At 33.6% G+C, this 24563-nt stretch overlaps 1 protein-coding gene across 2 annotated transcripts in view; it reads left to right on the plus strand.

Moving 5' to 3' along the window:
• Positions 1–24563, plus strand: part of Cfap299 (cilia and flagella associated protein 299) — a 644193-nt gene that overhangs the window by 525427 nt on the left and 94203 nt on the right. For both annotated transcript variants that reach the window (XM_058584388.1, XM_058584387.1), the window contains exon 4: positions 4444–4586. In XM_058584388.1, coding sequence (XP_058440371.1) covers positions 4444–4586 — 143 coding nt within the window. The remainder of the gene's footprint in view (positions 1–4443; positions 4587–24563) is intronic.

Consider the following 24563-nt stretch of genomic DNA (forward strand, 5'->3'; position numbering starts at 1 on the left):
GTTCTATTTATGATTGAAACTTGTTGAATTTTTCAGTAGCCTGGTCTGTCAGCAGTATCTTGGGTCCCTTGGGCCATGCCTGCAGGGCATAGAACTTATAAGTAGAGGAAATGTATTAGAAGTTTGATTGACTTGCCCCAAGATGTATAGTGAACCTAGAGGAACTCAACATTTTTACTCATTTTGGCCTCACTTGAAATTCTCTAGCATCAGAAAACCCAAATATTCACACACACACACACAAAACCCACATAATAATCCCTTAACACTCAGAACTGGAGCAGAAGATTGGAAATACATTTAATAAGATTTGCATAGAAAGGGAGCTTTGTATACATAATAATGTAATCATGAAATTATAAATAGTGAAATGTATATAATTTTAGTTCGTCAGTCATTTCATCCATAAGAACATGGAAGAGAAAAGATGTTTAGGTAGTTACCTAAGATAAACTCCATGTGTTCAGGCTTGTGTTTTCAATTCTTTAAAATCTATATTAATATTATAATATGTATGCATTTATTCCCTGCATATCCTAGAAATTAATAAGAGCGAGGAATTTACCATACTGATGATGACTTTTCTATTTATCCTTGTAGATATGTCTCTTTTGCTTTAAATACTTTGAGGTTTGGTTTTCAAAGCCTCATTCAAGTTCAGAATTGTTATATATTTTTATGAACTTAATCTTTTATCATTCTGTAGTGAATCTTCATCTCTAGTAATGCTTTTTGCATTAAAGTACTTTTTGTCTAACATTAAAATACTGATAGCAGCTCTCTTTGAGATGGAAATTCACATAGACATCCTTTGATCATTCAACTTTCAGCTTTTTAGTGCTTTTATTTTTTTTGTCATATTTCCCACACCTTTATTTTTAACTTAAACATTTGATCATTAATAGTTATTGTAATTACTTAATTATTTTAACTTATTCCTATCAACAGTAGCTTTCAAAGTCTACCACAATAAAATACCACAGACTATTTGGCTTAAGCAACATAACTTTATTTTCTCACAGTTCTGGAAACTAGAAGTTCAAGTAGATCCGGGTTTTGGCAGTTTGGTTTTTTCTTAGGCCTCTCTCCTAAACTTCAGATGGCCCTCTTGCTGGAACTTCACATAGTGGTTTTCTCTGAGCACATGAACCCTGCTATCTGCGTCCAAATTTTCTCTTAAGAGGACACCAGTTAGATTGGAATAGGGCCCATGCCAACAGACTCATTCTAGCTTACTCACATCTTTAAATACTCTATCTCCAAATAAAATCATGCACTGAAGTACTGGTGGTTAGGTCTAAAACATATAAATTTGGAGAGGACAAAATGCATCCTATAACACTGTCAATAAATTTTGTGTGTTTTATTTGTCCTGCCTCTTCTATATTTTTTCCTCTTCTTTCTTATATTTCATTATGTTTTGTCAAATGAATCTTTCTTTAATAATTGGAAGGTCTTGTACATTTGATCCTGTTTGTTAATGATAGTCTTAAACGTATAGAAACATCTCTATCAGATTCTAAAGTTAATTCCTGTATGTACCCTCATTTTGAAGAATTCAAGGACAAGCAAGCACATTAACCATAATTGTTCACTCCAAACATACATGACTATTTCAAAAATTTTTGACATAACTTATTGTAGAGGTAATTATTATTGTTTTATGTTGTTTAGATTTGTTTCTATTTACCTGTATACTCATAACTTTCTTCAATTTTAATTCTTTTATCTTTGATTTTTCTAGCTGGAATCACTTCCTGAAATATATCTTGCAGAATTTTTTTTTGAGCAGAGACTTCTGTTAGTCAAGTCTCTCACATTTTTTTTTCATTTGAAAATGTCAATATCTTACTCACTAGAAAGATGTTTTCTCAGGGAGTACAATTCTGGGATGGTTCTTATTTTCTCTGGGTACATCAAAGACATTATTTCAATCTTTTTGGATTTCTCAGTTTTATATTGAGTCAATAAGTCCTATAAGCCTCTGAACCTGAAAGACTGGAATTCATGACCACAAGGACATGGAATCCTTTCTTAAATTTTCCTTAGGTTGGACAAATGCCTGCAGGACAAAACCAACTTTAGGGTTCTACTCTTCTCTCAGGGTTCCTACCTTTATTTATTTATTTTTTTTTACTTTGTCTTCTTGCCAGGGTATAAATGTCCTTTAAAAGTTTTTTGTTGGTGGTGGTGCTTTTTTTTTTAGGTTTCATCCAAAATTTAATTCATTTTTAGTACAAAGGTAGTTTTAATATATACTTTGCCATTCTGCTGATATATCTCTCATTGAGAGAGAAAGAAGAGTTTTTCTGTTAATGGAGTTCCATTTTGGAAGTATAGGGCTCATGTAACTCATAACCCAGTTACTTCTGAGGAGAAAAAGGAGTCTCATAGGTTCTTCCAAATATAGAACTTTGCCATGAAATTATATAATTCATTCTCTCTCTCTTTCTCTCTTTTTTTCTCTCTCTCTTCTCTCATCCCCCCCACACCTCTCTCTCTCTCTCATCCTTGGTGAGAAGAGGTCAAGCACCTTTAGGACTCTCATGTGGACAGCAGGGTTAGTTATTGATTTAATCGTATGAGAGTTCCAAGCAGTCTCTTTGGATCACTATTAATATAGAAATTGTGCTGCAGAAACTGAAAAATAAATGGCTAAAAGCACAGGGAAATCTAAATTACTTTACCATGAGTTATGTGGGGAAAACAAGGACTAAGGATTGGAATCTGTACAGCATTGCACACAGGGATAACAATGAATGCTAACCACTCCTGCAAAATCTATGGAAAGTGACACATTGTCCCCTTGATATCCCAGACCTGCTTCAAAAAATCCTTCTCAGAACAGTATTTCCAGTGCCCAATTCCAAACAACCAGACAGGCAACATGAAATCTATCAGCAGAAAATTGTATCTCTATTCTGTCATTTTTCAGTGGGGATATTGTTAATAAGATGTTTCTGTAGCTGCAGTAGGAAAAAAGAACATTTTCTGTCTTCTAACTTCACTATGTAGGTAGCTTTGCTTCCTAACATCACCCACTTTAGTCTTTCCTACAGTTGACTGCCCAAAAAAACCAACACAAAACAACCCAGTTACTTCTGAGGAGAAAAAGGAGTCTCATAGTTTCTTCCAAATATAGAACTTTACCATGAAATTATATAATTCATTCTAAATTTGAAAATAAATGCATTCTGAAATTTTCCAGTTAGAATAGGGTTATTTTCCCTTTTGTTGTTGTTGGTGGTGGTCTTGTTTTCTTTGAATTTGAGATAAAAAAAAAAGACTGTTGATTTAAAAGGGGAAAGACTATGGTCTGCCATTTCACTCCCTAATTTTCTCTTTAGGGTCTGTACTATCTATCCCCCTTTCCCCATGGGCTCCTATTCTATTTTTTTACATGGCCTGCTTCTCTTCATTCTTCAGTCTTGGTTTAACATCTTGCCCTCCTCATGGTCTTTTCTCATTATCTAAAGTTGCCTTCATTACCAACTCAATCTGTCCCTGATCTCCTTCTTCATCACTTAATTGCATTTATTACTTACCAGAAGTTTTCTTTCTGTTTTTATTCTCATAACAAAATACGGGAGGTCTGGACTTTGTCAGTTTTATTTATTACTCTGTCTATCTTGGCACCTATAATAGTGCCTGACATGTGGAAGGTGCTCAATGATATTTGTGAAGAAACAAATATGAATGAGAAATATTTCAGAGAATACAACGTACTATGGAATATTGACCTATGAAGTTATTTTATAAAATGATATTTTTATTCTCATGATACGTTTTATTCTCTGTTACACCTTGATAACAGAAAATCTATAGTATTTCAAATGGAAAAAAAATGTAATAGTTAGAAGGACAAATCTGTGACCCTGAGTTTGAATCTCCATTTTGCAATTTACTAGCTCTGAAACATTGAGCATCTCAGTTTTTTTATGTAAAGAAATGACTAAAATGAAGATAATAATACTGAAGAGAAAGTAAATAAATTTATATATTTCAAACACTTGAAATAATGTCTTCTTAGTAAAAGTTTTATAAGTGTATTTTTGATATTGCTTTACAAAATTACTATAAATGTGCATTATGTGCATACTCAGTTAAGTTTTACAAGTGTTGGGAGAAAAGAGTAGTACCTATCCATTAACACCATTGTAAAGATGAAGCATAAAGCACTTGAAACAGAGCCTGGCATATGCAATGCTCAGCAACTGTAGCTTCTGTTATAATATGCAGTGTACTCAAATGACTTTTATTCCTTTTCCCTTTCCTTCCTCTCTTCTCTCTTCTCTCTTCTCTCTCTCTCTCTCTCTCTCTCTCTCTCTCTCTCTCTCTCTCTCTCTCTCTTCCCTCCCTCCCTCCCTTTCTCCCTCCTCCCTTCCTTCCTTCCTTCCTTCCTTCCTTCCTCTCTTTCTCTCTTTCTCTCTTTCTTTCTTCCAGTCTGTGATCTTCATTCGTGATAAAAATTCTCATGGACAAGAAGTGTCAGGATATATTGACTACGCCCACAGACTCAAGACTCAAGATTTTGAAGTCTACTTTAATGGGAAAAGAAGACTTCTTCCAAGGCCCACAGATCTGAGGTACATTGTATACATAATCCTTGCATCTTCAGTGGCAGGGATGAAGGATTTTGCTTTTATATTCTATATTGTACTTGGAAGGGTAATGTACATATATAAGGAATTTGATGACTATGAACTTTTAAAAAATTCTAAAATGGGGAATGAGCATAGATACATTTTCCCCCTTTAATAGTCTGAAAAAGATAACACTTCAGATTCAAGGTAAGTCAATTCTCAGCAACATTCATTTTATACATTAAGAAGAGCCTAAAAATTTCTGGCTTCATAAGTCTCTTACCACTATGTGGGATATTCTGCCTAGAAGCCTCAAAATATGTTATCATCCCACTTTCTTGGTCAGCAGCCAAAGTGCAGACCACTGACCACCTCAACTAGTTTTTCTCATCACAGTTCTATTCTAGAGCTCCTTCACATCTAACTTCCCCCCCCCTTGGGGGGGGGCTGCCTGAAGGGGAAGAAAAGGAGAGAAAGACAGTAGAGAGCAGAGTAAGAGAGCAGAGAGAAAGAGAAAGAGAGTATACAGTGTGAGAAAGAGAGCAGAGAGAGGAGAGAAAGAAGAGGAAGAGGGCAGCCTAACTTTCTTTTAACTGAAGGCCCTTACCCTTTCCTCTGGCTTCCTCATCCCAGGTGCCTGGACCTACTCTACACTGTCAGTCATTGACAGAATGATCATTCTGTCCCCTTCTAAATGGCACTTAAGCAAAAGCTTTTTGTTCAACTATTTCTACCTAACCATAGAAACCCAAAATAGTAGCAGCATTCTCATTTCACTCCCAAAACTGTATTCAGGTCATTGTTTGAGACTTGTATACTCTGAGAACCCTGTGATACTCTATTTATCCTTCTTGCTATTATCTAATGATTTGCTAACCTTAGGTTAGATAGGAAAGTAAAAAGTCCATTAAAGTGGTGATGGGTTACATCACATCTTCTCTCTTCTCTCTTCTCTCTTCTCTCTTCTCTCTCTCTTCTCTTCTCTCTCTCTCTCTCTCTCTCTCTCTCTCTCTCTTCCCTCCCTCCCTCCCTTTGTTTGAGACTTGTATACTCTGAGAACCCTGTGACACTCTATTTATCCTTCTTGCTATTATCTAATGATTTGCTAACCTTAGGTTAGATAGGAAAGTAAAAAGTCCATTAAAGTGTGATGGGTTACATCACCACTTTAATGGACTTCTTACTTTCCTATCTAACCTAAGTGTATAGCACATTATTTAACTTCTCTCATACAATAATCTCCACTGCCCATGTCTTTTTGTCCTTTGGCTGTATCTGTGACTGCATCTCAAAGCAGATTGATCTAGATCACTTCTTCACTGAACCTGTAGCTGTACCCTGGGACAGTGTTGAAGGAAAATTTTGGAAACTTTACAAAAATGTGCATGGCTGCTCCTAATAACATATGGTTTTCAAACTCCACTGGGTGCTTAAAGTTTAAGTTCAAAATTAAACTCATTATAGGCCATGGAGCCTGCTGTGTCTTTTGTAAAGCCTATCTTAGCAAATGGAGCCACCTTTAAAACTGAAAGCATCAACCCAGCATAGTATTGACATTAAAACAGACTTATAGACCAATGGAACATAATGAAGAGTCCCAAAGTAAACCCACACATCTATAGCCAATTGATTTTTTTCCAAAGATGCTAAGAACATGCATTGGAGAAAGGGTAGTATTTTCAATGAATTATTCTTGGAAAATTGGATAATCCACATGCAGAAGAAAAATTAAACAAACCCTTTATCTCTTACCAGTTATAAAAATCAACTCTAAGCAGGTTAAAGATTTAAATTTAGGACTTGAAACTATAAAAACTACTAGAAAAAAAAAAGGAAATGTGTCAGGGCATTGCAGTAGTCTAACATTTTTTGAATAAGACCCCAATAATACAGGTAACCATATATCTACAAAGGTCTAATATCTAGCATATAGAGGGAACTTTAAAAATATAATAGCACAAAACAACCTAATTTTAAAATAGACAATATACCTAAATAGGCTCAAAAAAAGAAATACAAATGGCTAACAGGTATATGAAAAAAATGTTCAACATCACTAATCATCATGGAAAAGCAAATCAAAATCACAAGACATCAACCTTGGACTGGAATTGTAACTTAGTGGCAGAGCGCTTACCTAGCATGTGCGAGGTACTGAGTTTGATCCTCAATACCACATAAAAAATAAAAAAAAAATAATAAAGGTATTGTGTCAATCTACAACTAAAAATATTTTAAAATATATCAATCTTACTGCAATAAGAGTGGCTGGATTTGTGAAGGGAAAGACTACAGTTCTTCCATTTGCACTGCCTTATTTCCTCTTTAGGGTCTGTACTACCTACCCACTTTTTCCCATAGGCTCCTATTCTACTTCTTAACATGCCCTGCTTCTTCTCATTCTTCAATATCTTGACTTCATCAATGTCTTTTCTTCTTATCTAAAGTTGCCTTCACTATCAGCAATTGATTCTGTAGGCTGTCAACATAAACAGGATGTGATGAGGATGTGGAAAAGCCCACACTTGTGCACTGTTGATAGAGATGTAAATTAGTATACATCTGTTTTGGAAAACAGTATGGAGGTTCTTCAAAAACTTTAAAATAGAACTACCATATGATCTAACATTACTGGATATTTATCCTTTATCCAAAGGACATAAAATCAGTATATTGAAGAGACATTTCACTCCAGTGTGTATTGCAGCACTCTTCAGAAGAGCAAGAGATGGAAATATCTGAAGTGTTTATCAGCCTGTAAGTAGATAAAGAAAATGTGCTACATATATAGAGTAGAGTACCATTCATCCACAAATATATGAAATCTTGTCACTTATGCCAACATGCATGGAACCGGAAATCATTATGATAATTGAAATAAGCCAGGCACAGAAAGACAAGTACTGTATGCTCTCACTCATATATGCAGTCTGAAAAAATTGATTTCATAGAAGGTGAAAGTAGAATGGTGGTTACTAAAGTCTGGAAAAGATTGAGCATTGGTACTAAGTTAGAATTAGAAATAAGAATTTTGTTGTACAATTGCACAGTTGGGTGACTACAGATTACAGTAGTGCACTGTATATTTCAAAAGCCTATATGAAAGTACTTTGAATATTTTCTTCAGAAAGAAATGGTAAATAGCCAAAGAAATAGTTATAAACTTTATATATTTAAGCTTAATACAATGTATGCATATCAAAATATCACATGCTTTCCCATTATATGTACAATTGTACTTTATACATCAGTTAAAATAAATTTAATTCATAAAAATATATTAATGAAAGCAAAATTCAGATGCTATTCCAGACCTCTTCCTCTCCATCAACACCCTCATAACTAATAATTTATTAAAAACACTAGATATTGTTACCTTAACAGCTTTGTTTATATTAAAAACAAATTTAAAGCATACCATTTCACTTGCAAACACTTCTGTCTTTATATCTGATAACATTTTACAAGAAACATCATGATCTTATCATGTATAACAAAACAATTAATTAATGTCACCTAGTGCCTAATTACTCTTTGTTCATATTTCATTGATTGTCTCAAATTTTTACAATGGATTTGACTAACCAAAATTTAAATAAGATTGTGTTTTTTATTCTATGGCCTTCAACCTTTTTACAACATGTTCCCCTCCTGCTTTTTATCCTCTGTGCTACTGATTTGCTAGAGAAACCTTTATCCCCAAACATCTCGCATTCTCAACTTGACTGATGACTCTCATGTTGTTTGTTACAATCTATCTCTAACTCCTTATTCCCCATAAACTGTACTTCCTATTGACCCAGTTTTAGATCACCTGAGGTAGCCTCAGCCTAATCATTCCATCATTGGGCTCCCCATCAAGTTTTGGCCAGTGCTTTTAGCATCCATTAAGGAAGGCTACATAAATAATTTTATTAAGTGCTACATAAGGGTGATTTTCTAATTCTGTCATTTATCTAGCATTTTTAAACTACAATTACTCCAGAGAGAGTAACTTTTCCTTGTCAGCTATTTCATTAATATGAAATATAATTCATATAGAAAGACAAAATAAATATTTAACTATTTTTCTTATGAAAAGAAATGCAAAACAAGAATCACAGAAGTATACATAGATAACATCAACTTGTTTCTCAGTGTGATTATACCAATTTGTACCAACAAGAAGTACCATGTTAATGATGTGGTTGGCCCACATCCTCACCAACACACAGCATTAACAAATGTTTTTCTCGCTATGGTGACATAATATGTATAAATGGTCTCTCATTGTGGTTTTAATTTCCATGATTACCAATCAGATTGGACATCTTTTATTGGCTATTCAGAATTCCTTTCTCTAAAGAATCTACTAAGACTTTCCCCCTCTTTTTCAGTTGGTTTGTTCTTTCATTTCTTGTAAATTGCAGGAATTTGCTTTGTTTAATTTAGATGCTGATTAATCCTTTGCTTGTCACATGTATTAAAAAGTATCATCTTTCATTTCCTTTACACTGACTTTTATAATCTGAAGTAAGAAGTTTTAATAGCCAGATTCATGTATTTCAGTCTTTTCCTCTATGGTTTGCACTGTTTGAATTTTATTTGGTAAATCCTCATCTTTTGGGAGGTCACAAGGACACTGTTTATAGAGTGATATAGTTTTGCTTTTATCATTTTCTATCTTTAACCTACCCGAATTAACCTGTATATATGTTGAGGCAATTGAAATGTGGGGGAAAATTCCTTTATATATAGTTTCATGTTTAGTTTGATTCAGAACTAGAGAAAATATCTTAAAATTTAAAATTACATGAGTTCTCTTTCTAGTTCTTTATTTTCCAACAAGCTATTTTCTGCTGTGTAGAGAGACATTTCTGTGATTAGAATCCTGCCTTTTATTTTTACTATGGAAAATATAAATGTCAACAGAGAGCTGCAACTATTTTGAGATGCAGCAGAACTTGATCATCTTCTTGTTTCAGATTGATGGTGTCCTTAAGGTTCAATATCTTCTCTGAATACTTGTGAGCAACTTATAAACAGATAGTGTTCTATCATTTACCAACTTTCTTCATACTCCCCTCCAATTTCATGACAGAAGTACAACAAGCATTGTTCTTACCACCTGTGAGAGGATAAATTAAAAAAGTAAACCACATGCTAAAGTTCAGGAGCAAAACTGTGATCAGTATGAAGAAATCTCAAGTTCTTAGGCATTCTAAGTCATTGCAATTATGGGTTTAAACTTTTATATGTCAAGGACAAAGTGCAATATGGAATCCTTAAGCTATGTTGTGCCCCACATATAGTTGCTTACATGTTTATGTGCTTTTTGAACATACATCCAAGACCAACCTGTAACGTTCTACCTATCCCGCTGATATGATGATCAAGGGGAAATGAAAATTTTCTCTTGTCTTTTTCTTTTTTTGGAGATTTTATGAAATATTCATACCCTTGACCAAAGAGTGCCCTTAATACTAAAGTTTCATGAGGTATTACCATCAAATTTCCTTGCAGCCCTGCTTTATTAAGATGTTAAATGTTCCAAACCCTTACAGTTAGATTATAAGCACTTATCTTGTGTTTAAGTACAATCTTAAGAAAGCATTCTGGTAACATACTGGCAGTTTCTCACCTTTAAAAAGGAAAAAAAGAAAAAGAAAAAAAAAAGGAGTAAATGATCACAGCCCTGCCTTCAAAAGATATGTTAAATGTTGCTTATTTTTAAAGTTATTAAAATGTTGCGTATTCAAATATGGTCAGTAATCATTAGAGTATCAGTCTCTTCAACAAATGCTTACTAAATTTTAAAGATAGAGAAATATTTTGGATAACAAAAGATATCGATCAAAGGAGATTTGCTACAATATAGCTTTGCAAAGTGGGGTTCATGAATTACTAGCATTGACATCACCTGGGGCCCCAAAGTATTGTGGGCTCAGTCCCAACCACTGCATCAGAATTATCACATAATATAGCACAATCTTCAAATTTTTCCATATGTATATATGTGCTACTCCATTATACCAATATAACAAATTATCTTAGACTATATAATCTATAAACAATAGAAATTTATTACACATAGTTCTGGAGGCTGGGAAGTCTAAGATTGTGGCAGGATTGTTCTCTGGTGGGGAATGGCAGGATTAGTCTGGTGGGGACTACTCTCTGCTTCCAAGATGGTGCCATATTACTGCATTCTCAAGAAGAGAGAAACACTGTGTCCTCACATGGCAAAAGGACAGGAAGGCAGAAAGCAGTCTGAGATAATTTTCTCCGTTCTTTGTATGGGTACCAATGTGTTCATGAGGGCCAAGCTTCATGACTGAATAATTTCCCAAAGTCTCAACAAGAATTTGGGAGGGAATACATTTAAATCATAGCAATGTTAGCTCGAGAAGAATGCTCCATTCTGTAAGGATAGTTACTACCCAAATATGGCTACTGAGCAATGGAAATATGGTAATACTGAATTCAGATATAATGTAAATATAAAATATACCCCTGATTTGAAAGACTTATCCTAATAATATAAAATATTATTAAGAAATTAAAATTACATATGAAAATAATATGTAGGTTATATAAGATTAACAACATACTATTAAAATTATTTTCACCTATTTATTTTTGTTTTGTTTTTTTAATACACTACTGGAGATTCAAAACTGCATATCTATAACACATTTCTGGCTCATAATTTCTGTCTCATAAGAAACCATAAGCCAAAGATCATGTGTTAGTCATTTGGGTCAAGTCTGGCTGCAGAATATTTTATTTTGCCTACACAATGTATTTAATTGTATCAATGTTCTAGAAAAAGGAAAATTTATATAAAATGTCTTGGATTTAAAGATTTTCTTAAAAACTTAACAAGTTCTTCCATTGCTGGTCCTACGTTCCTTCATCCCAACCATCAACTAGAATTGAATTGCATCTGCTTTCTGATTGAGACGTACTTTTATTTTCACCAGATTAACAGAATTGATTAACTCCTACCTAATGGCATAAGCACTATCACCTTTGATTCAGTCCTATTTAGAATCTGTCAAGTTCTATGCATTTAAGTTTGTGACTGTCTTGGATTCTGGAAGTCATATTTGCCATTAGCTGGGTCATGATCTCCACTGCTCAACCAATTGGGTTTAATTTCAATCCTTGGTCTCTCCCAGATTGTTTCGTACCACTGTGGTCAGGAAGCCTAGACCAAGTCAAAGTCTTAGGTGATTATGATGACTTTATGATTATAATGAAAATCATCTGAGCATTTACTGCACACAATACACTATGCAAAATTCTATCTATCTATCTATCTATCTATCTCAATACATGTATATGCTTTCACTTTCTCTTTACCACAACCATATGGGCTATGGGTTAGGGATCTTTTTTCACATTTTAACTTCCAAAGAGCCTGAATTATAGAGGTGTTAGTTGGTTTGACCAAAGTTACACATAGACCCATATACACACAAAAAAAACTAGAAATTCAGGACAAATAAAGATCAAATGCCACAATTCTTTTTAAATCAATATTTTATTCTATTTAGGACTTTGTCATGTAAAGATATAATTTTCTCCTTTGGTCATACCATATCCCAGTCTTTGTTAGGTCATATATTTCTTTTGCAGATGTGCGTCTCACTTGACAAGAACTAATTTGGGATTGTTTTCCAAAACATCAAGCAACCCTGCTGTCCACAGTTAAGACTGGGGAATTTTGGCCATCCTGTATCCACCCTTGCCACTTCCTTCTTTCATTGAGTTTGGCAAAAAACAACCCTTTGTACTTAACCAGGCTTTCATTTACAGTCACTGTGAGTAAGAATTACAGTGTCCCACAGCTTTGTATGTGGAAGAGCAATGAACAGAACTAAAAGTGGCCTATAATTGTGGATTCAGTCTAAAAGTCTTTAGGGGAAAATTGGCCCTGACTTGTTGAACCTCAGTTATGTCCCAGGATGCTTTTAGAATCTATTCATATCCTCTGAACTGTGGTTCCCATAATTTTTGTAATATCTTCTTGGAATTCTTTCATAGATAAATTTAATCTTCCAACACTTAACTCATTTTAGCTTCTCTTTATATCAAACTAAACAATAAATATTATCTCTCATGAAAAACTAAAGGATATAGAATAGAAATCCTAAAAGCTGTATAGAGATGGACCTCCTTCTGCCTGTCTATAAACCCCAAATATTTGAGGAGTAGCAGTTCCTCCCAAATCCTTACTCAAGTATCAGTATCATCCAGTGCTGGAATTTCATCCAGGCCCCATTAAGCTGGTTGCTAAAAAAAAAAAAAAAAAAAAAAAAAAAAAAACAGAATTTCAGAACACTCAAATGGCAGACTCTTAAGTTGTCTAGAATGTGCTTCCTTGAAGATAATGTCTCTGGTAAACCTTAATTAGTGATCCAACACAACCTCTTGTTTATTGACAAAACTGTGGTTGAAACAGAATTTCTTCAGCAAACTCTCCCAACTTTTAAAAAATTTTGTTAAATAGACACACCATCAATTTTACCATTTTAATCATTTTTGAGTGTGCAGTTTAGTGACATTAAGTACATCTAATTTTTTATGAAATTTTTCCAACTTTTTATTATATATATATATATATATATATATATATATATATATATATATATATATAAAGTTTTGGAAAAGCTCAAAGAACAGCATCATGAAAACCAATATGCTTACAACCTAGACTAAACAATTGTTAACATTTTTCCAACTTTGCTTCAACTCTTCAGTATTTGGGAGTATGTGGATATGGTGTTTATGGATATGTGTGGTGTGGGGTAGTATGTCCATATAGTATTTGAAAATAGCTTATAGATTTTACCCTGCCTAAGGATAAGGATATTCTCTACAGCATCACCATTTTCCTACATGAGAAAATAATTGTTTCCTCTCATATTATCTAATATTCAGCTCATTTCCAAATTTTCTTAATTATTCCAAAAATGTGTTTTACAACAAATTTTATGAATCATCATCCAATCAACATATCAAAATTACATTGCTTGTGCCTCTTGCCTGTCTTTTGCTTTAAAAAGCCCCTTTCCATACTTCACAATTTTTTTTTGTGGTGGTGGGGGGGGATGACATTGACATTTTTAAAGAGATTAGACCTATTGTCTTTCAGATTGTTTTATACTGTGGACTTCTCAGGTTATTTCCTTGTGGTATCAGTTGACTTATTTCTATTATCTTTGTACTTTACTTAAACTGGAAATAACAGTAAATGTTGAAAATGTTCAGTGTGAATATTTCTTTGAAAAAGAATTCTCCACTGACAAGTAATTACATATCAGATTGTATCAGGAGGCATCTAATGTCAAGTTGTCTCATTATTAGTGATGTTCAACCCTTGAGTTAAAGAGGAATTGCAGGATCTTTCCTCTAAAAAGTATAGTTTCATCGTATGGAAAAAAAAAATTTATAGTCCCTAAACTTGTATGAACTAATTATGTAAACTTATTTATTTATCTTTCTTGTTAAAAAGTATATATTTAAAAATATTAGTAGCAAATAAATCTTGCTATCCAGTTATTTTCATTTAATTTTCTGAATTGGAAGAAATGATGGTATGTCTTATAACTTAATCCAAATAATGCTAAAGTTTATAGAGCAGAGCTAGCAGGCATCACAGACAACTTCTGGTGTGCAAAAAAAGGCAACAAAATTGCATTTGTTTATTTTTTGGAACACAGAACCATTTTTCTAGAGATGTTGACATATCAGAAATAATTACTTTGGCAGGTTGGCCCACAAATTTCTAAATCAATTTTTCCCACAGAAAAATTAATTTCATTTTATGTAGCTAGAAGAAACTTGAGGGCATCTATTATGGTTTGCATGGGAGGTCTCCCCCCAAATCTCATGTGTGAGGCAATACAAGAAGATTTAGAGGTAAAACAATTGGGCCCTGCTAGCCTTAATTCAATAAGTGAATTGGTCCCCTGATGGGATTAACTGGGTGGCAGCTGAAGGCGTTAGGGTGTGGCTGGAGGAGCTGAGTCATTAGGGGCATGCCTTTGGGGTATATATTTTGTAGCTGGGAAATGGAGTTTCTCTCTTTGCTGCTGATCATCACCTGACTGTTTCAGTCTGCCACACTCTTGCACCACATTGTTCTGCCTCACCTTGAACCCTGAGGAGTGGAGCCAGCTATTTATGGATTGGGACTTCTGAAACCATGAGACCCCAAAAAGACTTTTTCTCCTTGAAATTGTTTCTGTTGCTCAGTGGTAAAATGCCTCTGGCCCCAGTGCCAAACAAACAAACAAAAAGTTGTATATCATTTTTACTCACAATTGATAATTATTTTAATAATCCTGAACATAATAGTTTTGAAATTATCCTTTTTATTGATACCACAGCAATTTTGTCAAAGGATTACATTATTATATACTCTATATATTTATACTTTATCTTATAGTTTAACTCTGAATATTTGCCATTGATTCACTAAGTTTATTTTGATGACAGGAAAAAGTTTTTATTGGTTTCAGACTGTTAGATGAAAACCTATTTATAAGTGTTCTCCAGATAAAATTTCATCTCTCCACATGATGTAAACCTAGAGAATAATTAAAATTCTAGTATAATTGTGCTTTCATTGTTTTCACAAATATCCTAGTACACGACATGCACAAAGCATCTGAGTTTCCCTTCAGTTTTAATATAGAAAGGATTTTCCTTCATATTATTTTCCTTCATATTATCAATTTGGTTTGGTTCTAGTTTGCTACTTAAAAGGAGCTCATTGGGCAGTAAATTAGGGATAAAGGAGCTTGTACTTACTTAAACTAGGAATTCAACTGCCAAATTACTTATAAAATTAAATTTATTCTGGTTCTACTAATTTGTGAAATTGAATGATACAATATACAATCACTTTCTTTGAACAATGTATGATTTTATTTTCTTGTATTACAAAATAGTTGTCACATAAAAAATTTCAAAGCCAGAATAATAATTTGCAAAATCAAATTGTCATTACCAGTTTTGTTGTAAAGAGAACAACCAGTGACAACTATCTACCCAGTGACTTTACCTACCTCTGCTTTTAGGGATAAAAGTACTGAGTCTCTTAAAAGAACTAAGCAATTCCTTTCAAATATATGACCTCTCATTTTTCTTTCCAGGAACCAACTTGAGAAAAATGAAACAAAAATGTGGTTCAGTTATGGCTCAGTCTTGTCAATTTCTAGAAGCAGATTCAGGTCCTTAACATGGATTTTATACCTACTCTTAAGCACATTCAACTTGAAGCACATTCAACTATCTGCAGTTCTCCTGAGCATTTGATTTCAGGAGTGAGTAATATAATTGTTTAATTACCTCTCACACACTAGAAGAATGACATTATTTAGTGATTAAAATGGCAGAATGCCATGTATATTCAAACTCTTACAGGGAGAAAGAAAAGGCTCAGTAACATAAATATTCTTAGACATTTATATTCAGTTACCTGAAATTTTGTAAAAGCAGAGAAGAAAATTGTCACATTAGTGACGTGAATCTATAAGTGTCCCATCCAATATTTTTTTCTTTTAATGTTATAAGTCTGACTTATGAATTTTTATCAAAATTTATATTTTATTTTTATTTATATTTTACATAATCTTCATTTAAAGAAAGAGTGTGAACCAGATATGCCCTCCAGCAGTGTAATTATGATTTGTGAACACATTTTACAATCTCATAACATGTGCATGTACCACAATGCCAAAATTTAACAAAATGGAGTAATGGCATTTTCTTAAGTACTTTAAGTTCTTCAGTCATAACACAATTCAATCTTTTCTCTGTCTTCCACCCTCAAATAAGTAAAGCAATGGACAATTCAGTCTTTTTTCTGACTTCCATCTTCAAATAAGTAAAGCAAAGGACAAGTCTAAACATGAAAAGTCAGGTAATTTGAGAATGCTAACATACCATTTTAACACTTCGCATAATATTTTTCCACTGCATTTCATGCAAGTAAAAGTATTCAAAGTCATATTTTTGGGATTTTACTTTTCAATTTTCAGTGTAAACTTGGTGCTAAAGTTTTTGAGTCTGATGCATTGTCATGAAAGTTGAGAAAATAATCATAAAGATGGAAAGAATGAAAAGGAAAGGAGAAATAGGAGGAGGGCAGGAGAACAAGGGAGCTGAAAATCTATCCAAATCATGGAGAAAGGAAGGTAGGCAGGAATGAAAAAGAGAAAGCAGAAGAAAGGAAATGGCTCAAAGTTTATCGAAATATTTCTAAATTAGGAAATTTCAAATCTTTTCTGTATGAATACATGAAGAAAGTCTGTTGAAAACCAGAAATGATATTTTGGGTGACATCAGCAAGACTGCAGAGTATAAAGTCTATTACTTGTTCCTCCAGGACCAATACAATAATATTAGTACTAAAATACCTTAGAAGAGAAATTCAGAACTCAATTAAATAGAAGCACTCAGAGGATCACAAACTTGAGAACATTCATATTTAAATGGGTAAGAAGAGCAATTTCACTTTACTGTTCAGTTTCTCTCCAGAACCAGCTTAGCTCAGCACAGAAGATCACCTAAACATGTAATTTCCTCAGCATTGGGGAAAACAAGATTGGAGTGTGTGGCTAGCTATCTGGCTTCCTGCCTTCTCAGGGTGCCTTCCCTAGTGTTGATTCAAACTTGCTTCATATTGACAGCTGAACAACCTGAAGAGTATGGTTTACTGAATAAAGAGGAGTAAAGAAAAGAGGAGAGTATCCTGTTATCGAGAGCATTACTCTGCAAGTTTGGGAAAAGGTGCATAACAGAAGTTTTCCCTCCAGAGGGAGGGAAGGAAAAAAAGGGGATAAATCCCTTGTGACTCAGAGTGCCCTCCATGAGCCAGGTTTCTATCTTGACTAATACCAAGTACAGAATATCCAGAAGAGCTTACACAACAACAAAAAGAAAGGCAGGTGTCCTCCTACAGCTGGCACTGCTCTATGTGATTAGTAAAAAGCATAGAACTGAGGGTTTTCCTCCTCCAAGAGGGAAGAAAAGAGGTGAAGGAAGCTTTGTTGCCAGTCTTCCAAGATACTGCCTGATGGGTTGGTACCCTGAAGTGAAATCTTAGAGTTGCCAAAGAAATCAAAATAATTATCTTAAAGATATTCAAGAAAACATGGATAGACAACTAAAGACAATCAGAAAAGCAACACTTAGACAAAAGTCAAACAAAATGATAAAAATTATTTTCTTTAAGAAAGATTCAAACAAAAAGTTTAAAGCTGAAGAACAGAGTAACTGAAGTAAAAACATCACTGGAGGGGCTCAAAAAGCATATTTGATCAAGGTAGGAAAAAATCAGATCCTTTAAAATTGTTCATTGAGACAAAAAAAGAAAAAAGAATTTAAAAAGAATCAAAAGGCTAAGGCAAAATGAGACTCTACTTAGAAAACTAATATATATGCTATGGAAGTTATAGAAGAGAGAGAAAAGGGTAGAAAGATTATTTAAAGAAATAATGATCAGAATTTCTCCAGTCTGTGAAGGAAAATAGATACACAAATTCATGAAGAACAAAGGAACTCAAAAATGTTGAATTTAAAGAAATCTGCACCAAGATATATTGTGATTAAATTATCAAAATCAAAGACAAAACATTTTGAAAGCAGCAAGTGAATTGTAACTTATTGTGTATAAGGAATTCCCCATAAAATTGTAAGCAGATTTCTCAGTAGGAAGCTTGCAGGCTCAGAAAGAATGGGATGACATATTCAAACAGCTGAAAGAGAAAAACTGTCAGCCAAGAATAATATACCAACAAAACATTCCTTCAGAAATGAAGCAGAGATGAAGACTTTCCCAAACAACAAAACTTGAGGAAGTTCATCACAAAACTAAACATGCCTCATTAGAAATGCTAAAAGGAATTTTCCAGGATGAAATGAATGGAGGCTAATTAGATTCATGTAAACATATAAAGTCATAAAATTCACTGTTAAAAGTATATAGTCAAATACAGAACAATATTATAATAGTGTTACATAAATCACTTTTAATTCTTATGTAAAAAATAAAGAGTAAAATAATTAAAATACTACTTGGGGGGCTGAGGCAGGAGGATTGCAATTTCAAGACCAACCTAAACAACTTAGCAAGACCCTGTCTCAAAAAGGGCTAAGGATATGGCTCAATATTTAAGCACCGCAGGTTCAATCCCTGATACCAAGAAAAAAAAAGAATTAAAATACCTAAGTACAACAATTTTAATAGATATACAAAAGTTCAAAAGTCATAAATTGTGACATTAATGACAAAGGATGTAAGATGCAGAGAAGGAAGGTAAAAGTGCTTGTTGTTCTTGTGATTGAAGTTAACTTCTTACTAGCTTGAAACAGACTATTATAATGATAAGGTGCATTTATCAGCCTCAAAGTGAACAAAAATTAAAAACCTGTAGTACATACATAAAATATAAAGAGAAGGAATCAAAGTACACCAGTAAAAAATAAACCATCAAATCACAAAGAAAGCAGGAAAAGAAGAAAGGAACAAAGAAACAGCAAGACTGTCCAAAAACAACAAAATGACAATAAGATATGTTTACCTTTCACTAATTATTATAAACATGAGTGAATTAAATTCCCCACTCAAAAGAGTGGCTATTGGGTAAAGAAAAGCCCGAAAATGATACCTACAAGAGAGTTGCTTTAGCTTTAAAAGTACAAATATGTTGAATGTGAAGTATTTTAAAGAAACTTCCATGAAAATGGTGATGAAGAAAGCAGGAATGCTTATGTTAGACAAAATATACTTCACAAGGGCTGGGGTTTTGGCTCAGTGGTAGAGTGCTTGCCTAACGTGTGAGACACTGGGTTCAATTTTCAGCACCACATATCAGTAAGTAAAATAAAGGTCCATCAACAACTAAAAAAAAAAATTTAAGAAAACTGTCATAAGAGATTAAAAAATGTTATCAAAGAATGACAAAGAGATCAGCTAATCAAAAGGATATAATATATATTCATGCAATATCCAAGCCCCTAAATCTATAGAGCAAATAGCAAAATAAATGAAAGGAGAAATTAGCAAGGGATATCAATACACCATTTGCAATGGAAAATTAGCAAGGACTTCAGTACACCATTTGCAACATGGATAGATCATCCAGACAGAAAATCAATAGGAAAACAGTAGACTTGAATACTACAGACCAAGTGGATAAAACAGACATTTATAGAACATTCCATCCAAAAGTAGTAAAATACACATTTTTCTAAAGTGCATACAAAACATTCTCCAAATTCTCCAAGATAGATCATATGTTAGATCACAAAAATGTCTCAACAGATTTAAGAAGATTGAAATCAGATCAAATTTCTTTTCCAACCATAATAATATGAAAATAGAAAGAATTTTAGAAAACCCACAAATATGTGGAAATATGACAATTTACTCCTAAACAGTCACTGGGGAAAAGAATAAATCCAAAGGGGAAATCAATAAAACATCTTGAGACACATGTAAATGGAAACACAATATGCCAAAATTTATGGGATGCAGCAAAAGCAGTTCTAAGAGGGAAGTATATAGCAATGAATCCCTACATAGTAAATAGCAGAACAGTAATAAGTTACATAGAGAAAGAAACTGTCCAGTAAAACTAACTGTTTTTTTTTATTTAATGATAAAACTGACAAACTTTAGGTAGTCTAAGAAAAAAGAACACTCAGTAAAAGTTTAAGTGACAGTGGAGCCATTATAATGAATACCATAGAAACACAAATGATCATAAGAGATTAATATGAAAAAATATATTCCAACAAGTTAGATAACTCAGAAGTGAACAAACTCTTAGAAACATAAAATCTAGCAAGTCATAAACATGAAGAAATAAGAAAATTTCAATCTATAATACACAAAGAGATTGAATCAGGAATCAAAATTTTCCAACCAAGTAAAATCCAGGACCAGATGGCTTTACTGTTGAAGTCTATCAAACATTAAGAAAGAATTAATGGCAATCTCACAGCTTTTCCAAAAGTTTAAGAGGAAGGAACACTTCCAAATGCATTTTACAAGGCCAGCAATACTTTGATACCAAAGCCAGACAAAAGCATTACCAAAAAAAAAAAAAAAAAAAGAAAAAGAAAACTACAGACAATGATCCCTGATGAATACACATGCAAAAATCATTAATAAACTACTAGCAATTTGATTTGGAAAGCTCACCTGAAGGTGCAACATGAGCAAATGGACTTAATTGCTATGATAGTATACTTAATATGCAAATCAATAAATGCAATATGCTACCTTCATAAAATGAATGATTAAAATTCATTTTATCATCTCAATAAATGAAGAAATACATTTGACAAAATTTAACATCTTTTCATTGTAAAAACTTTCCCTAGCACGTTTAATTCCCAACACCACAAGCAAAAAAAAAAAAAGAAGAAAACTCAAAAAAATAAGGAATATAAAAAAGAATCACAACACAATAAAGACCATGTATGACAAGAACACAGCTAACATCATACTAAATGATTAAAAAACTGAAAGCTTTTTCTTTAAGTTCAGGAACAAGACAAAGATACACATGCTCACTCTGTCCATTAAACATAGAACTAGAAGTCTTAGCCAGAGCAATGAGGCAAGAAAAATAAATAAAAGGCATACAAATGGCAAAGAAAAAATATAATAGCCCCTGTTTGCCAAAAAATATGATCTTATATGCAGAAAACCCTAAACACTCCCTCAAATAATGTTGGAACTAATAAAGGAATTTAATTCACTAAAATTAAAGCATACAAAATCAATTTGTAAAAATTACTTGCATTTATATACACTAACAACAACTTATTTGAAAAAGAAATTAGGAAATAGTCCTATGTATTTAAGCACCAAAAAAAATAAAATAGTTAGACATGCATTTAACCAGAGAGGTGAAAGATCTATACACAGAAAACTATAAAGCATTGATAAAAGAAAGTCACATTGATAAAAGAAGTTACAGATAAATAGAAATATATCCTAGGTCCATATGATAAAATGTCAATACTATTTGTGTTAGATTTTGTTAATGTAATAAATACCAGAGTTGATCAACTTATAAGGAGATAAGGTTTATTTTGACTCACAGTTTGGGAAGTTTCAGTCCATGATTGGTTGTCTGCTGTTTTGGGCCTATGGCAAAGCAACACAGAATGGCAGTAACACAACACGTACATAGTAGACCACAGCATTCACATAATGATTATGAAGTGAGAGAGGAAGAAGAGACCAAGATCCCACAATTCCCTCTGAGGGCATATCCTTAATGACCTAAAACCTCCCCACTAGCCACCAGTTTGGTTTCCTAACAAGTCCTTCCACAGAACTACAAAAGACTCTGAATAACCACAGTAATCTTTAATCACATTTCCTGATTGCAAAATACATTACAAAGTAATTAAAACAGCATGGTATTGGCATAAGAACAGACATATAGACAAGTGGAATAGAACAGAAAGCCAAGAAATAAATTCACACATTTTATGTCAATTGTTCTTTTTTGATAAAATTCCAAGAACACACAATAGAGAAGGAAAAGTTACTTCAATAAATTATGTTGGAAAACTGAACCTATAACTGCAGAAGAAACAAATTGGATGTTTGTCTTGCAGAGTATTTAAAAATCAACTCAAAATAGATTCAAGGAATAAATAGTATGTAGAAGAAAACACACAGGGAAAACTTCTTTATATTGGTCCAGGCAAAAGCACAGACAACCAAAGCAAAAAATAGACAAATGGGATTGCATCAAACCAAGAGACTTTTGCACAGCAAGGGAAACAATTAATAGCATGAGGATACATCCTACAGAGTGGGTGAAAATATTTACAAGATACATACATGAAAAGGGAATATTTAAAATATATAAGGAACCAAAACAAATGTCCTGTTAAGAAATCTTTCTACATTATTGACATGAGCATTGGAATCATCATTATTGAAAATAGTATAAAGAATCCTTGAAAGTTAAAAATCTAACTGCCATGTTATCCTGTTAGAGTCTGTAAACAAGTCTGGATGGCGCCTGGCATTTTGCCAGAGGGAGTGGTTAATGTTAGAGTCTGTAAATAAGTCTGGATGGTGCCTGGCATTTTGCCATAGGGAGTGGTTTGTGAAGTAATGCCAGCGAGCCATTAAGTGTGGAGATTCCTTATTGGTTGACTGATGTATCTAGTTTATGCTAATTAAGATAAGCTGTGTGGAATGTATAAATACCCCTCCTGTCCTACAATAAACAGCTCCTACTCCTGCTGTATCAACCTACACAAGTTGTTCGTCACCCCCCGGTTATTTTGCTGCAGCCGTACTCCGGCATGATTCCACAGTTCCACTTATACATACTTATCCACAGGAAATTAAACCAGAACTTCGAAACGATACCTACACTCCTTCATCCATTGCAACATTATTGATATGGGATTCTGTATATATGTGTGCAATAAAATATTATTCAGTCCTGAAAGAGAAGTAAACATTGTCATTTGGAAAAAACATGAACAAACTTGGAGGACATAACACTAAGTGAAATAAGCCAAAGACAGGAAGTAAAATACTACATGATCTCACTTTATATGTAAAGTTTAAAAAGCCAAATTCATAGAATCAGGAAATTCAACGGTAGCTATCAGGAACTTGGGGATGGAAATGGGTGGTGTTGGTCTGAGTGCACAAAGTCTTAGTTATTCAGGATGTTTTAGTCATTTTTATGTCACTGTGATCAATATACCTAACAAGTATACCTTAGAGGAGGAAAAGTTTATTTTGGCTTATGGTTTCAGAGATTCAGTCCACAGTTGGCCAACTCCATAGCTCTGGGCCCCAGGTAAGACCAAACATCAGGACAGAAGGGAATGGCAGAGGAAAGGAGCCGAAGACATGGCAACAAGAAAACAGAGAGAGCTCAGTTCACCAGACAAAACAAAAACCCTAAAGGCCAGTTCTTCTAACCACACCCTACCTGATTATAGTTACCCCCCAATTATTACACTCAAGTGTATTAATCCACTGATTGGGTTACAGCCCTCATAATCTAATCTTTTCACTTCTGATTATTCTTGGATTGTCTCACACTTTAGCCTTTGGGAGACACCTCATATCTAAACTATAAAACAGGGTGACTAAGTTCTGAAGATTTAATAGACAGCAAGGGGATTATAGTTGATGATGCTATATTGTATATATTTGCATTTTTCTAAGAGAATAGATCTTAAGTGTTCTCACCTCAAACACATACAAAGTAACTTTGTGAACTGACGGATGTACTAATTGGTTCAATTGTGGTGATCATTTCATAGTGTGCACTTATAGCCAAACATCATATTGTATACCTTAATATATACAATTTTGTCAATTATGCCTCAGTAAAACTGAGGGGAAAAATCATTGCTTTAGTTCCTTGTATTGACTTGTCACTTCTTTTTTTTTAAATTTATTTATTTATTTAAATTAAGTATATGTGACAGCAGAATGCATTTTGATTCATTGTACAAAACAGCAGCAGAACTATTCATTTCAGTGGTTGTACATGATATAGAATCACACCATATGTGCATTCATACATGTACCTAGGGTAAGGATGTCCATCTCATTCTACTATCTTTCCTGCCATCATGCACCCTCCCCACTCTCCCTCCCCTTTGCCCAAACACAATTCCTTCATTTTTTCCATGTGTCCCCGCTTCCCCATTATGGATCAGTATCCACTTATCAGAGAGAAGATTTGGACTTTGGTTTTGGGGGATTGGCCTACTTCACTTACCATGATATTCTCCACCTCCATCCATTAACCTACAAATGCCATAATTTTGTTCTCTTTTAATGCTGAGCAATATTCCATTTTGTATGTATACCACATTTTTTTATCCATTCATCTATTGAGGGGCATCAGGTTGCTTCCACAGTTTAGCTATTGTGAATTGAGCCCTGTGAACATTGATATGGCTGCATTACTGTAGTAT

Source organism: Marmota monax, unplaced genomic scaffold, assembly GCF_021218885.2.
Source record: "Marmota monax isolate L192 unplaced genomic scaffold, Marmota_monax_Labrador192_F-V1.1 WCK01_AAM20220418_F8-fsc00112, whole genome shotgun sequence".
In the NCBI taxonomy this organism is placed as follows: Eukaryota; Metazoa; Chordata; class Mammalia; order Rodentia; family Sciuridae; genus Marmota; species Marmota monax.